General features: G+C 39.7%; 1 protein-coding gene across 5 annotated transcripts; it reads left to right on the forward strand.

The window, feature by feature from the left end:
* Window positions 1-1,077: 1,077 nt before the first annotated feature.
* On the forward strand, window positions 1,078-12,165 carry sept3 (septin 3). 5 transcript variants are annotated; one of them, XM_039809701.1, is made up of 11 exons: window positions 2,933-3,210; window positions 3,654-3,720; window positions 5,027-5,422; window positions 5,628-5,756; window positions 8,194-8,275; window positions 8,497-8,634; window positions 9,276-9,393; window positions 10,451-10,546; window positions 10,770-10,866; window positions 10,983-11,034; window positions 11,808-12,165. In XM_039809701.1, exons 3-11 carry the CDS (start codon window positions 5,029-5,031, stop codon window positions 11,935-11,937), a joined length of 1,236 nt encoding a protein of 411 aa, XP_039665635.1. In that variant the 5' UTR covers window positions 2,933-3,210; window positions 3,654-3,720; window positions 5,027-5,028; the 3' UTR covers window positions 11,938-12,165. The 5 variants fall into 5 exon arrangements, with proteins under 5 accessions (XP_039665607.1, XP_039665625.1, XP_039665635.1 ...); XM_039809673.1 differs by lacking the exons at window positions 2,933-3,210; window positions 3,654-3,720 and adding an exon at window positions 1,078-1,627; XM_039809691.1 differs by lacking the exons at window positions 2,933-3,210; window positions 3,654-3,720 and adding an exon at window positions 1,839-1,999.
* The last annotated feature ends 2,856 nt before the right edge of the window (window positions 12,166-15,021 follow it).

Genomic DNA, 15,021 nt, shown 5'->3' on the forward strand with positions numbered 1-15,021 from the left:
TCTGCAAAGCCCAGCATCTCCATCTTTCCTGCTCCAAAGCCAAATTCCTCTCCCACTCTGAAACCACAGCCAAAGGATTCTCTTCATCTCCCCGCCTCACAGTTCAGTGATCCTTCTCCATTATTGCACCAGCCTCAGCCGAAGCCGAGTGTATCTCCAACTCTGACTGTCCCAACACCCAGACTGAGTCCATCTCCTACTTCCCTGTGCCAAGGGATGAGTTTGGATAGCCGAGGAGGCAAGCAGCCTTCTCCTGTCGCTAAAGAAAGATGTGCTAGATCGATAACCATATCGAATACTAAAGTTGAGCATGAGTCCGTTAAACAGATGTCTTCAAATGAGGCAAAACATGACATTCTTGACCAAGAAGCTTTATTGGATTTTACTCATCCTGGGTTGAGGAGAGATTGTCCCATGTCTCGACGTCAGACTTACTCTGAGTCCCAGAAAAAAGCAGCCATGTCTCAAAACTCCTGCTTTTTGGAAGGCCCAGTTGGTTTAAGTAAAAGAGAACATATTGCAAAAGATAAACCAAAGCCTCCACCTAGGAATATGAACATAACCTTAATCCCTAAACCGACGTCAAACATCAAACAGCAACAGGGATTTCTGCCAAGTGGAGCGACAGGTACACAAACGTCTCTCCCAGAGTCTGAAGGGATTTATTTTGCTAATGTTGTTCAGGGAGAGTCTCAGTCAGTGTTTGATGTACCGGCTACTCAGTCGAGCCTGAACCTTCACAGGAAGAGGAGGAATTACACCTCCAGCTTCCAAAGTCCAGCTTCTCCAACCACTCCCAAAATGTTATTTTCCACAGAGCCTCTCTTGAAACAGTCACCCGATATTAAGACCAGGAGAAGGCAATTTGACTTCAACAATGACACAAAAGTGGATACAACATTTCTATCCAGTCTCAGGAGACCTCGTGAAGAAAACAACATGCAGAGAATTACAGGAAATTCATCTAAACTCTCTCAACAAACCAGTGTGTCTCAAAACATCAAGTCTCCTCAGAAACACAGATTGTGGTCTAAGGCTCTGGCCCCACTAGGTCAGTCCGACTGTGTTTCAAAGGATTACAGCTGTCAGTCAAGAGACATTGATCATGAAACGGAGTCTCTTCAGTTTGCACACAGATTAAATCGATTTAAGACATGTCTGGAGGCACCTCAGGCACAGGAGACCTTCCGACCTGTTTCTGTTGAGTGTGCCACATCAAAAACGACCCTTTCAAAACCTGATATTTTCTCACACAAACATCAGTTTGATCCCAAACCAAATAAAAGCCTCAAAGGGGTGAACCTCAGTGACACAGGACTGAATCAAATAGATATTTTTGCACCATCTGACCATCCCGGGGTGCCCGCAAAGCTACCACAATATCCCTCAGAGAAATACTGCCCATTCAACACAAACAGTTTTGTCATCAGTTCAATGGGGGTCTTTGACCTGCCATCACATCAGCCACAGCACAGAGTGCACCAGAGACCAGACGAGACAACAACAACAACAGCTTTCCCTCTACTACAACAACCAAATTACTCTCCAGCAGACAGAGCATTTATCATGGAGGAGCCAGAGGATCCGTATTACGTCACCATGTATTACCCGGGGTCAGTGTACGTGGGTGAGTACAGAGATATCCAAACCACTTGGAAGACTTTATCTGAACAAAGTCCAAAACTCCCTTAAATTACACATGGCAGGGACTCTTTCATCTCTTGTTTAAAATCTTTTTAGAGTCCAATACATTTATATCTAAGGGGGTGGGAAGTCAGATTGGGGGGAGGTCAAAGAGGATAGCAGAGGGAATTAATACGTTGGTCCTTATCAGTAGAGCAACAGACATGCTGAAGAGAGACACTACAACGTTGGTTAGTAGACTCTATCAAACCCTAACTCTCCAACACAGCCCTCCACAGAGACAAACAAACACAGCCAAAACATGCAGAAAGGAAAGCTAAAGAAGGACGACAGGAGAGCAACTCAGAAATAAATTGTGAGTAGTGTGGTTTAGTTAAGTTACCCCTGTAAATCCTGTAGTAATATCACAGGATATAGCCTTGATTAAACAAAGGTTGCATACTGTATGTCCATCGGTTCTGTAGTCCAACTAAGGTCGATTGTCAGATAGTTCCACTATATTTGTTTGACACTTATTTAGCAGATTACGATTTTAAACGCAAAACATGATGAGTTTGTAAAATATGATGGTTTGTTATGAATCAAACTACCCACCAGTGTGTAAAGCAGTTTAAACAAGCTCCACCCAGACGAGCTACAATGTTAAAATGCTGCTTACATGTTAATGCATCAGTTATAATAATCCATTAATATAACATCCTGCCACTGAAAAAAGTGTTTTTTGACATTGAGGTATCGCTACTTAGTACAGTGGTGGAATGTAACTGTATTTACTGAGGTACTGTACTTAAGTACCATTTTAAGGTACTTGTACTTTAGTATTTCTATTTTTTGCTACTTCAACTCCAGTACATTCAGATGAAAATGTTGTACTTTTTACTCCACTTCATTTATCTTGCATTTATAAATACTAGTCTTTACAAAGTACGATTTTACGCAAAAAACAATATGATTCTATAGATATGATGTATTTCGATATATAAAGTCATTCAAATTTAGCTCTGCGTAAATAAGCTCATACTTATCCAATAATATAACAGTGACAGGGGCCATTCTGCATCCATGATCCATTTTGATAGTTTTAAGTACATTCTGCTCATAATACTTCTACACTTTAACTTAAGTAAAAATATGAACGAAGAAACTGTACTTGTATGGTGTATTGTTATTGTACATTGGACTACTGGTAATTTTACTTAAGTTTATGATCTGAATACTTCTTTCACCGTATAACTTTGTCCAATTATAATGTAATCTAAAATGTTCCCTAAAAATAGTCTGCATGCATCACTGACAAACAGAAGACACTGTACCAAATTAGTTTCCCTTTGAGGTAGTTATACTGCGCATGCGCGCTGCATCTCCCCACTCCCTCTCCTCTTGTCGCCTTGGTAACGGAAAAGGGGGGCTCAGGGCCGGAGGGAAGGAAAGGTACCCAGACTGTTCACATGACCCCTCTCTTCTTGTTATCTCTGTGTTTGGATATACATCGTTTGTTATTGGGACCAGAGAGCGACAGTTGATCGGTCAGTCAAGCAGATTTGCGGGTCAATTGAACGGGAATCGGTAAGTGTGACACTAACGTACATCAGCGGACTGTAGCTAGCAGCTAACACGGAGCCGCCGCTAGCTGGTAACGTTAACGTTATTATCCAGCATGACTGGAGAGAGACAATGGAGCTCGACAGGCTGTGATGGAGCTTACCTCGTGTGTTGTAAAAAAGATACGAAACGGTTAGCTTAAACATGGAGCCTTGTAGTGAGTGGCCCTTAACGTTAATTTGCACGTCCACCCAGAACAAAAATAACGGACGGATTTTAGTATTGAAAACAGGTCATAGCTATCATGTCAGCAGCTATTGTATGTTTTCGTTTTCAAGTGTGATTTGCCTGCAGTATTTAGCTCACAGCGATTCAATGGAGCAGGAGGGCAAGCAGAGAGGGGGAGCTGGGCTGCATGAATCAAAGTGACAGCCACTGCCTCAGTGACCTGTATCATCTGTATCTAGCATTGCAGATGCACAGACTTAAAGCATGGCAGCAGGCTGATCCATGTGTACACCCTGCAGGGATGAGGTAATCATCTTGCTGTTACCATCTGCCTGCACTGTTTGCTTCTTTTAAAGGATCAGTTCACAAAAAAAACATACACTGTTTTCTAACTTACCTGTAGTGGTGTCAAGCCATGCAATTTAGTGTCCATTTCTGAGATGTATCCACCCTGATACAATAGTGGTGAATATAGTTTCAGTTGTGGTGAGTTTCATTATCAATTAACTTAGTCATTTGGTCTAAAATACCAAATGGCAGAGACAGAGTCCACTGTAACATCCTAAACCTCTAAGTTTGTCTGACCAATTCAGTTTACTATCACAGTCGACTGAGAAAACTGGAAAACATTCAAATTTGAGTCGACAGTAGTCATTTTAGTCGATTTACTAATGACCTTATTTATTTTTTATATTTACTCTTTTACATTTGATGGACATACAGAAATATAAAACAAACAACCAATCGATCAAATAAGCAACAACAACAAAAAGTACCGAACGGCAGAGTGACACATTTAACAACAATGCATACTGTAACATTGGGTGGGCGGGGGGGCAGTAGCCAACAAGTTTGAAAAAATTTCACACATAGGGCTGCTCACTAGTCTGTAATAATTGCAAACACATTGTGCAGAAACTGTTTTCCAAATTGTATTTGTATCATTAAGCGTGTCAGTTAATAAATTGTGACCACCAAGATATGTCGTTAGCAGAACATTTTGCATCTGAAAAATAAACTTGCGCTCTGGTGGACAAGTAAGGATGATGACACTGTTTCTCAAATAACTTTAAATATATCTTTTGCATTTCTGTACTGTAATTTTGTTGTTATCAGCAAAGATCTACACTGATACTTATCTGCAATAAGCTAATATCAGCTGATATATCGTCCCGGCCTGTATCGTTCTCACTCTCTGAGTACCGATCCGATACCTGGCTTACACTAGAAACGCTATCATACACTAGAGATTTCTGTAGAAATTTGGTTGATGGCCCTCACTGATATTGGAAATACAGAATTTTGTAGTGACACTGATGAAGATACTGAATTCAGTGTGGATATGTTAGATCTGGCCAATACCCAATTCGCTTGATAAGGTTCAACAGCAACATCTCTTTTCACAAACAATGTCCAGATTACTCTGAAGACATTGGTTGATGTATCGCAGTGGGAACCCAGATCTCCCCCACCAAAGGCATGTGTTATATCCACTGCACCATCACCACTGTAACAACCCATTTCAATTTAAAAGGAGGAGAGGCCTCAGCATGCTCTACTGGCCTACTTCCTAATGTATTGTATATCCACCTCCTCTCCTTTTCTTCTGCAGACATGTCAGACATAGTTCCTCCAGAAGTGAGACCCAAACCAGTCGTCCCTGCCAAGCCCCCAAATGTGGGGGCACCTTCACCCTCCAGCCCCTTCCCACCCCAGGGCCCGGGCATCGGGGGAGGAGGCGGTGTTTCACTTCCTCCAAGTGCCATTCCAGTCCCCATCGGGAGTCACGGTCATAGTGTGGGTCATAATGTCGGTCACGGTGTGGGCCACGGTGCGGGCCATGTTGGAGGTCACACTGCAGCGCACAATGGAGGTCATGGTCATGGAGGCTCCAACAGCTCCAGCGGTGGATCCACTTTGCTGGGGTACATTGGTATCGACACTATCATTGAGCAGATGAGGAAGAAGACCATGAAGACGGGCTTTGACTTTAATATCATGGTTGTCGGTAAGTTACAGAATTAGGTAAAAGATGAATATCTGTGTAAAGCTGTGAAGAGAATATATTTATTCTTTGTCTAGGATTTTAGTTCTTGGAGAAAAGCAAAGCAAACTAAATTCTTCCTCTTACCTGGATGCTCTCCATCTCTCTTTTTCTATAATTGTTCCCTGCTTTTTGGCCTTGTTCGTTAATTTTTCTTTCTCCATCTCAGGTCACAGCGGTCTCGGAAAGTCAACTCTGGTGAACACCCTATTCAAGTCCCAGGTGAGCAGGAGGAGCGCCGGATGGGCCCGTGATGAGAAGATCCCCAAAACTGTAGACATCAAAGCGGTGTCTCATGGTGAGTACAGGGAGAGAGTTTCTGTTCTTTTTTTAGAGCCAGACATTTATAGCAGCATTTAAATTTGACAGAGAAAATTAACAATCTTTGACCGCGTTCTTAAAAGTCCCACATAGCCTACTTACAGTCTATTAGTGCACCCTGGTAGGTGCCAAGGGAGCTTGCCTTTTATTTTAGTTGAGCTACAAATGCTCTGGTCTTTATTCTGCAGGTTCTTTGTGTGAGAGGCTTTGATGATTTGTATGCTGTGTCCATTTACTGAGAATGAATGTTCCTTCCAGGTACATTGCTTTGGAACAATTATACTAGATATGATTTTTTTTTTTTTTAACTGCCTGACCTGTGTCTTTTTGGAGTAGTTAGCTCTACCAACAAAGTAGAGATGGCCCGATACCATTGCCACAGAACTTTCTTTTATTATCCAGTTTGACAGTCAGTTCTAACAAGAAAAAGAACATAAATATACTACTAGATTTTCTTTAGGGCTTTATTACGTAGTATCGGATCGGTGCATAAACTCCGGTACTTCCCGATACCGATAGCATTTTAGGCAGTATCGGAGCCGATACCGAACAATACTGGTATCGGAACATCTCTTCAACAAAGTAGGAAGAAGGTTGTGCATTCTGTCTGTTTGCAAAATATCTAAATATGAATAAATGGATTAAACAGAAATTTGATGGACGGATCACTGGCAGACAACAGATTGTTGTTCAAGGAGCCGGGCCTTCTTCCTACACCGCTGGGTGTAGAGGTCCGCCATGGATGGCAGCTCTGTCCTAGTGATGTGCTTTGCTGTTTTAACTATTCTTTGTCGAGCTTTATGGTTGAGGGCGGTGCAACTGCCATACCAAGTGGTATGGGCGGGACTTCGATACCACGGCTCCACCGCCCGATCACTACTGCGCAGACTCTTGCTCCAAATGTGCAAGATGGCAGCTGAAGTGGCAGATATTTTTGCTTCATTTTTTTACAGTGGGAGGAATTGGAGATGTGTCGTCCATCTTTATATACAGTCTATGGTGTCATTGTGCCAGCGTAAATTCAAACATTCTGGATTTCCATAATTTATTGTATCCATGGTTCAAAGCAGGGTTTGTTTAAAGGTGGTCAGTCACGACAGGCAACCATATCAAAAAAGGTTAAGACAGGGAGGCAAAGGGTCCAGTAAGAAACATGACTGAGACTTTGACTACGTCATGACAAATGGTTTTTAGTCATCAGCAAGTACATCTTGTTCTTGGGCCTACGGATTCTGGCTGGATCGCTGACAGCTTTTACTTGACACAAATACGTCAATCCTAGGAGTAATGTCTGTAACTGTGAGGATTTTCTAAGTGTTTTTCTGTCAGGGCCTGTGGACAGACTTGTTGATCTTCAGCCCAGATAATATTTGCTCACACATACAGAACTGCATCAGAACTTCTTTTCATTTTCATTTGACTTTTGTTTGACAGACTGAGCTTTTTCTACCTTCTCAGAATGTAGATTTCAACTATCCAGCCAGTCTATGTGTGTCTGTCTGTCACATTGAAATTATAGTAGGACATCTCAAACTAAGCACACAAGATTTACTGCTGGTAGAAAAACAAATCCATTCTGCTAATATCTCTTTCACAAAGAGAGGATATTATTTAGGCTTTCTTACTTAAAGCCTAAAAAGTTTGGTACCATAACACCAGTCTCTGAACTGAGAGCTGTGTTTCCATGGTAACAACGAACGACCCCTGCTGACAACTGAAACGAAGAGGTAAACAGGGCTCAATTTGTGGTTGTGGTGCTCAGGCTTGTTTTACTCATCGCTTTCTGCTTGAATAAACCGAACTGAACAACAAGAATCGGCCATGATTTAGGTTAGAAAAGAGTCCTCATTGGCTAGAATACAGAGCAGATTCCTCCTATGTAAAGCCACTATGTGTAGTATTTGATAATATGACTTTGGCGCCCCTCCCCCAGTGTTAGTATCAAATAGAAAGCTCTGCATGCTGTTTATGAAATCAGTTGGGGTCTCTTCAGCATGTGGCATTCAGTACTGTGCTTCTTATTTCATCTGGGACTGAAGAAGTGACTGAACTCGTCGACATCCTTGATGATTTAACAGCAACAGGGAAACAGAGGGGCTATGTCAAACCCTTCGACAGTGCTCAGTGTTTGGTTGCTACAGTTTTACAGGACCATGCACACATCGCCTGTGGTTGACAGTGACCTAACATTATTGTGCTCTTGCCAGAAAGGGACAAATCGTAATGAGACACAGCAGACGTGTTAAAAATATCTCAATCAGATCATTCATACTTTGCTGTGTTTCTAGCTGTTTCTCTGTTTATTCCAAACATAAACGTGTTCAATATGTTCAATATTCAGATACAGACCATTTTCTATAAAATGGATAGTTTTTCCAAATACAAAGCAACACTGTGGTTTATGTTTCTTACAGTCCTTGAGGAGGGTGGTGTGAAGATGAAGCTGACAGTCGTCGACACTCCAGGCTTTGGAGACCTAATTAATAACGACAACTGGTGGGTTTTCCTGCATCATTAAAGCCGCATAAATGTAATCGTTACTGCAGATCTTACCAAGAACTATTTTTTACTTGTCACCTTACCAAAAGCAACATTTTGTTCCCTGAAATCTTACTGAAAATGTTTCAATTCAAGTGAAGTCTTTTTCTTCTCCTTCTCTTTTTTTCTTGCCCATGTAACTTTTTCTCTCAAACTGCCCGTCTCTGCCGTATCCACAGCTGGGAGCCCATTTCCAAGTACATCAATGAGCAGTATGAGAAGTTCCTAAAGGAGGAGGTCAACATCACTAGAAAGAAGCGCATTCCTGACACCAGGGTGCACTGCTGTCTATATTTTATCACCCCAACTGGACACTCGTGAGTTAAACTGTCAGCACCAGAGATTAGTAAAGTCACGTATCTGATCTAAAACATGTTTTTAGTAATTTGTTGGCAAAGAGAGCAGCATACATACACATACAGCATACAGTCTATGCCCCTTTATCCAAAAACATTTAATTTCAGATTAACTAAGCCTTAAATCAAGCGAGCTACTTTGTATTGAAACAACATTCTCTCCTCTGAACACCTTACAATTGGCTCATGTTGGCAGCTGTGAAATTGCTCTTTAGTGGATAAATGGATACAGTCTTTTGTGTAATACAGCCAGTGTATCCGATCCTTCTTAGCCAGGGTAATTGAGACCGACGGGATGTTTTGTGTGCAGGCAAACAAGAACTGGGACACAACCTTTGTCTAATGATAAGCCCATTTTTTCAAATAACTTCCACACTGTAAGTCTTTTTTAATTGCTACACGACTAGGGAAATGTAATAAGATGTATGAAACATGACTAATAAAATCTATGTGCCCCTTTGTGCTATTTGTTATTCTGATCCTCTTTTCACTGTTGCATGCGAGCATTCTGGGAGAATCACAGCTTCTAAATCTACCGACTTACTCACTTTCCTTGTCTGTCTTTTCTGTTCTGTGTCTTTCCGTCTGTATCTCTGTCCCAGTCTTCGGCCACTAGACGTCGAGTTCATGAAGCGCTTGAGTCACTCGGTCAACATTATTCCTGTCATTGCAAAGGCAGACACGATGACCATTGAGGAGAGACAGGAGTTCAAACAGCGGGTAAGTTTTACCAATGATGGTCCCACTGAAGCTAGACTGATAAATTGGCCAGTAAGGCCTATATATCAGCCAATATTAGCTTATTTTCCCAATATGGTATTGATAATGGTATCCATTTATATGTCAACGTCGATGCCTATAGTTATCAAGAAATGCCAAAAATATGTTTGAGTTATTGTTACAGTTACATTGTTTGTCTTCAACATAGATAGGTATATTTTTCAACTTCAAAATGTCCTGCTCATTAAATATTTTGGCCTAGCTGCTCTAATCAATATTTGTGTATTTACAATGGATTAAACGACTGTGTAATAAAAGAGGTGACGTTTGTAGTGACAAACACACAGAGAATCATCACCCAACTCTGCAGTTCCACTCATTTCTATGGACTATCTAGCATCTTTTAACTACGTTTTTGGTTTTACGTCCCGCAGTTTTTTGCTTTACTCTCATAGCATCATTTTCGGCCACAGCAGGCAGCTGTTTTCAGTGAGAAAGCTCTAACAACCCACTGTACACCACCTGCTCAGCAACAAACAGCAGTAAGACGAAGTTAGCAACCAGCTGGTGAACATAGTGGAGCATTTAGCAGCTAAAGAACCAGATATTTCTCTCAGGAGTTAGTTAGTGGTAGAGACCAAAAACAGAGCTAAAAGGAGAGTAAATATTACATTCATCGGGTGACCAGAAACACAAATGACAAATGAATGCTAATGTTGTTTTCTGTCTGCTGGATGTGTAAATAAGCAGCTGTTTGCCAACAACTTCGGTGAATCAGCTTTATATGGTGATAACGTGTCAATGTTGTGTTTACAGCATGTTGTTGCTGCCCCCAAGTGGCCAAAAAATTATAATGTAGGGTTAAAAAAACAAGTTAAAGAGATCCAAAAAAATGTATGTTATATGCGTATGTAAGGACTATTTGCCGATGTCGGCTTATCGGATTATTTATAAATACCCTCTCCAGAGTGTGGGGTACACAAATGATTTGAAACAGTGCTCAGGTGAAGTTGTGTCACAGATCTGTGTTGTTCCCTGGCTTTGTTTTGTGCTGTAGGTAAGGAAGGAGCTGGAGATGGGCGGGATTGAGTTTTACCCACAAAAAGAGTTTGATGAGGACATGGAGGACAAGAGCGACAATGACAAGATCAGAGTAAGTGGTTCTGTTCTTTCTTTCACACACATTTGTCCAGTGAGTCTTCCCCATCCCTACTTTACACCCAGCTTGACTCACTCTCTCTCTTATACACTCACGCACTGGCTCCTCCAAACAGAATGTCAGGGCACTGGGGCATGTCGTGTATTTGTTTTATCTCATAAACCTTGTGCAGCTCTCTTCGGCACACTAAACCGTGTTGAAATGTCTCTGTCCATAGGAGGCGATGCCCTTTGCTGTTGTGGGTAGCGACAAAGAATATCAAGTGAATGGCAAACGAGTTCTGGGGAGGAAGACAGCATGGGGCATCGTAGAAGGTGGGTTATATGGCCTTTCTTTATAAGTAACATTTACAGTCATATAGGAATAATATTGATAGTGTTGTGCAAAGGACTAGATATGACCCTTGATTCTGTGCAATTTTTTGTTGCAGTTGAAAACCCCAACCATTGTGAGTTTGCTCAGCTGAGAGATTTCCTGATCAGGTAAAATACTCTTTTAAAACCAAACTCAGTGCAATAAACTGGACATAAGGAGCCATTAGAGACATGGGATATACCATATTAGGAAACTTTATTTGTGTCATAGTATTCAACAACATGAATTGTGGGTAAAATAATAAATAAAATAGGGCTGCAGCTAATGATTATTTTCATTATGGAATATTTTGCTGATTATTTTCTTGAGTTATCGAATGGTATATAAAATGTCAGAAAATTGTGAAAAATGACAATTGAAGTCTTAAAATTGAATCTTATTATTATAATATATTGATATTCAGTTTACTACCACAGAAGGCTAAGAAAACCAGCAAATATTCACATTTGAGAGGCTGGAACCAGGACTTGTTTGGGCATTTCTGCTGAAACAAATGACTCAAATGATAATCAATCACCAAAATAGTTTCTGATCGCTTTTTCTGACAATAAACTAATTGACTAATAGTTTCAGTTATGAAACATAATATTAAAACAAGCGTAATAAGCACATGAGAAGCATTTTGAATTGTATATATTCTGTATAATTCTTTGCTCGTAAGGGTATCATTTTAAATGTTACTCTGTGGCAAATCCCATTGATTCAGATTGCTTCCTGGGTTCAATAATGCTTTTGAAGTTGTCAAGATTTTAGTGCTGTATTAAACCTAAACATAAGAATCACTAAAACGTACACAATAATGCTGATACCTCCCTGTCAAATAGATAAATACATAACTAGTAACATGTCCCCTCTGTGTACCTGTAACTCTCTTTTTCAGGTCTCACCTCCAGGATTTGAAGGAGGTCACTCACAACATTCACTATGAAACTTATCGTGCCAAGAGACTGAACGAGAACGGGGGTCTCCACCCCATATCCTCCAATGACACCCAAGAAAGCAACCTGTAGTCAGTTCAGTCAGAGTGAGATGAGAATACAAACTGATGGATTAATCTACGAAATATTATTATCATTGTCACCACGGCATCGATATGCATGCTTGAAAAACATTTTAATCTTCTACATATTCTTCCCCACAAACACATATCAAAGTAAAGCCATTCCTTTGAATATTTGGATGGAAGGGCAGTCACAAACAGATAACTTAGTGCCATTATAAAATTAACAATTTATCAACTGCCAATGCCTTGTCATTTATCATGAAACGGGTAGTGTAAGATTAGAAAGTGCCACATTATTGTCTGTTTAAGACGCAGTTTTTAAAAAAAGTTTTAATGATGTGTTGCAACTGATGTCTGAATTCAGACAAATGAAAGAATTTGCTCAAAATATTGAAATCACAATTTCTGCACAGTAGTGATGCAAGAGACAGCTCTGCAGTTAAATCTGTACAAATTGCTTTCTTACAATTCGCCGCAGCAACTGTTGATTCAAAGAAAGAATCCCTGTGGCTTTACTGTCGGGGCTTAACAAACAGTACACGCTGTGCTGTCTTCTTTTATACCCACCCTCACGAAGAAAACAAATGAAATTACTCCAGTGTTCCCTTGCACTATTTATGTTTGATTTTCCATTTTTCCATTTGCTTGCACAAACCTTCATACTAAAATGAGAGAAAGCATCAGTCACATATGAAATGCAATTCTGTGGGCAGCAGTGTGTGTGTAATTGTGTGTAATTAAATAGTCCACAAGGCGCATGACTGTGCATACTGCAGATTCTGTAACTACATGGTTCACCATAATAGTGCACACAAACTGAAAACTTTATGATGATACAGCTCAGCATGCTTTGTTACACCACAGTGGGTATAGAGGAAAGAAATGTGCTCCAGTGCATTTTTAGCTTACTTGCATTAGTTGTGTATGCTCTTGCAATGACCCCGGAGGATAAGTATGAAACACATCAGTGGTTTTAATAAATAAAAAAATATTTTTTTCTAGATTCAGATTGACTTTGTAAACTATTTTGACAGCTAAATGGACAATGTGCACCCAATTTTATTTGTTAATCTAAAAGCCTGCAGCATGTACTTTCAAGAAAAAACACTACCTTTGCTCACGTTTTTTTGTAAGGCTCGGTAAATGTAATGCATTTTTCACCTCACTATACCCACTGGCCTTTCATGAAAAGAATTTTTTCTGACCCAAAAGAAATAGGTCCAATGGTGTAAATAGTATACGTGATGATAGGTGAACAGAAAACTTACTTTTTTTATTATTGTTTTCTGTTTGATGTCTTGTGCAAAGTTTTTTGTGAACATACGGAACTCTGATGTGGTGAACAATATTTGTGATAAAGGTGGAGTCAGCGATCCTGGACAAAGATTGTTAATATTTGGAAAGAAATACACCCCTCCTGTCAGTGCTCCTTTTTTAGTGCCCCTTTACTCCTTCTGACTATCTCTATATATAACCATGGCCTTTCCCCTGTTTTTTTTGTTTCCCATTTATAGAGCCAGAACTGTGTATGAACACCCAATTTCTTTTTCAGCGCACACACAGAGGAGATAGCTAGCGGACCATGAGGAGATAATTGCTGAATTTGACAAAAAGTCCATTGGACTAAAACCGCCGACTCCACCTTTAATGCCTTTTTAAAATTAAAGCAATATTGTTCACCACTTGGTGGCAGCACTCTCCCATGTATTCTGACTGCTGGGCTTTTCAGATACATTTTTACACAGTCCAGTGTTATTTCCTGATGAAGTTTACAGAGTTTGGGTCCTCCACTGCTGTCAGTGATAACTAATATATATCTCCAGATCCGGTTTACAAGAAGCTTTAATGATATTACACCAGTGGTATGCACTCAAAATGATGGTGTAATTATTCCAAATCAATTAGATTTATTAAATTGTAAACATGTTTACCAAGTTTTTCTCAGAAACATTTAAACTGTTCTGTCATGCAGTGTCTGCAGTAGAGCACAAATATGCCAAAACTACAAGTAAATCACTCTTTCTTTTTTTAAGTTGAATCATCATTTTACACACTCATATGCATTTGTGTGATTTTTATATGAAATGTGACATCTGCAACAAACTTTGAATAGTTGTCTGTGAATTTAGTGCAGTCAAAGGTTTCAAGCTGAAATTTGAAACAGTGTTTATGTGTGCATGCTTGCCCATATTGCCTGATTGCTTACAGCCAATCAGTTCACACATCACTGCAATTCTGAATGTGTGATGTGTACTTTAAATTGCTATTTCATGAGGTAAAACGCTGCTGTCTTAACTCCTGTAACTAAACTGACAGCACACTATCCACATATCACTAATTCCTTTAAATCAGTAGAACGTCACTATGTCCATTTATTTAATAACTACTTTTCTCAAAGTTGCTGTGATACATTGATATATCATTTTCAGTGTTGTATTAAGTTATTTATACCTTAATGTCTTTGTCATTATTGTAATTTATTCTTTATTTAATAAAAGTACATTCCCATATTTGTTTGAAAAAAGCTGTTATCATTAAGGTCTCAACAAAGAATACATCTTCAAAATGCTCAAATTAATATTTGTGGTATTTCATTACTTTTATTAGTAGTAGTAGTAGTAGTAGGTGATATAGGAGACCTTATATTGAACTTACATGACTGAAGACTCTCAAAGTCAAGAGCTCCAAGGAAAGTTGTAGTGGAGGAAATAAATTTGAATCAGGCTAAATATAGATATGTATAATATAATATAATTCTAAACAAAAATGAAACACTTATCTTTTTATTAATGAGCATAATATCTGATTACTGTAACACAAATGAAAAGTGTTAGTTTGGTTTTAATTTATCAAATTTGAATTTGATCATCAATGAACTGTAAAATCACTACAGGCTGCAGTGATCTCATCTCACCCCTGTTTCTGCTGACCTCTGCTCCCAGTGTGCGTCTGGAGGGCAGTCTCAGGGGCCAACAGCATAATGTAATAGTAAATCCAACACTGTACACACCGATTTTTTAAAAATCATTTTTGGCTGATTCGGATTTTGTAAGTTCAACCTCAGCTCTTATAGTGAGTATATAATAAACGG

This window comes from Perca fluviatilis, chromosome 1 (assembly GCF_010015445.1).
Source record: "Perca fluviatilis chromosome 1, GENO_Pfluv_1.0, whole genome shotgun sequence".
NCBI lineage: Eukaryota > Metazoa > Chordata > Actinopteri > Perciformes > Percidae > Perca > Perca fluviatilis.

What these genes read in the sequence shown, in the direction of transcription:
- sept3 (XM_039809673.1), top strand. Translation starts at nt 1,435, where the DNA reads ATGGGGGTCTTTGACCTGCCATCACATCAGCCACAGCACAGAGTGCAC. An exon ending in CATCAAAGCGGTGTCTCATG is followed by an intron (nt 5,757 to 8,193) that starts GTGAGTACAGGG and finishes TGTTTCTTACAG; the next exon opens with TCCTTGAGGAGGGTGGTGTG. An exon ending in GACAGGAGTTCAAACAGCGG is followed by an intron (nt 9,394 to 10,450) that starts GTAAGTTTTACC and finishes TTTGTGCTGTAG; the next exon opens with GTAAGGAAGGAGCTGGAGAT.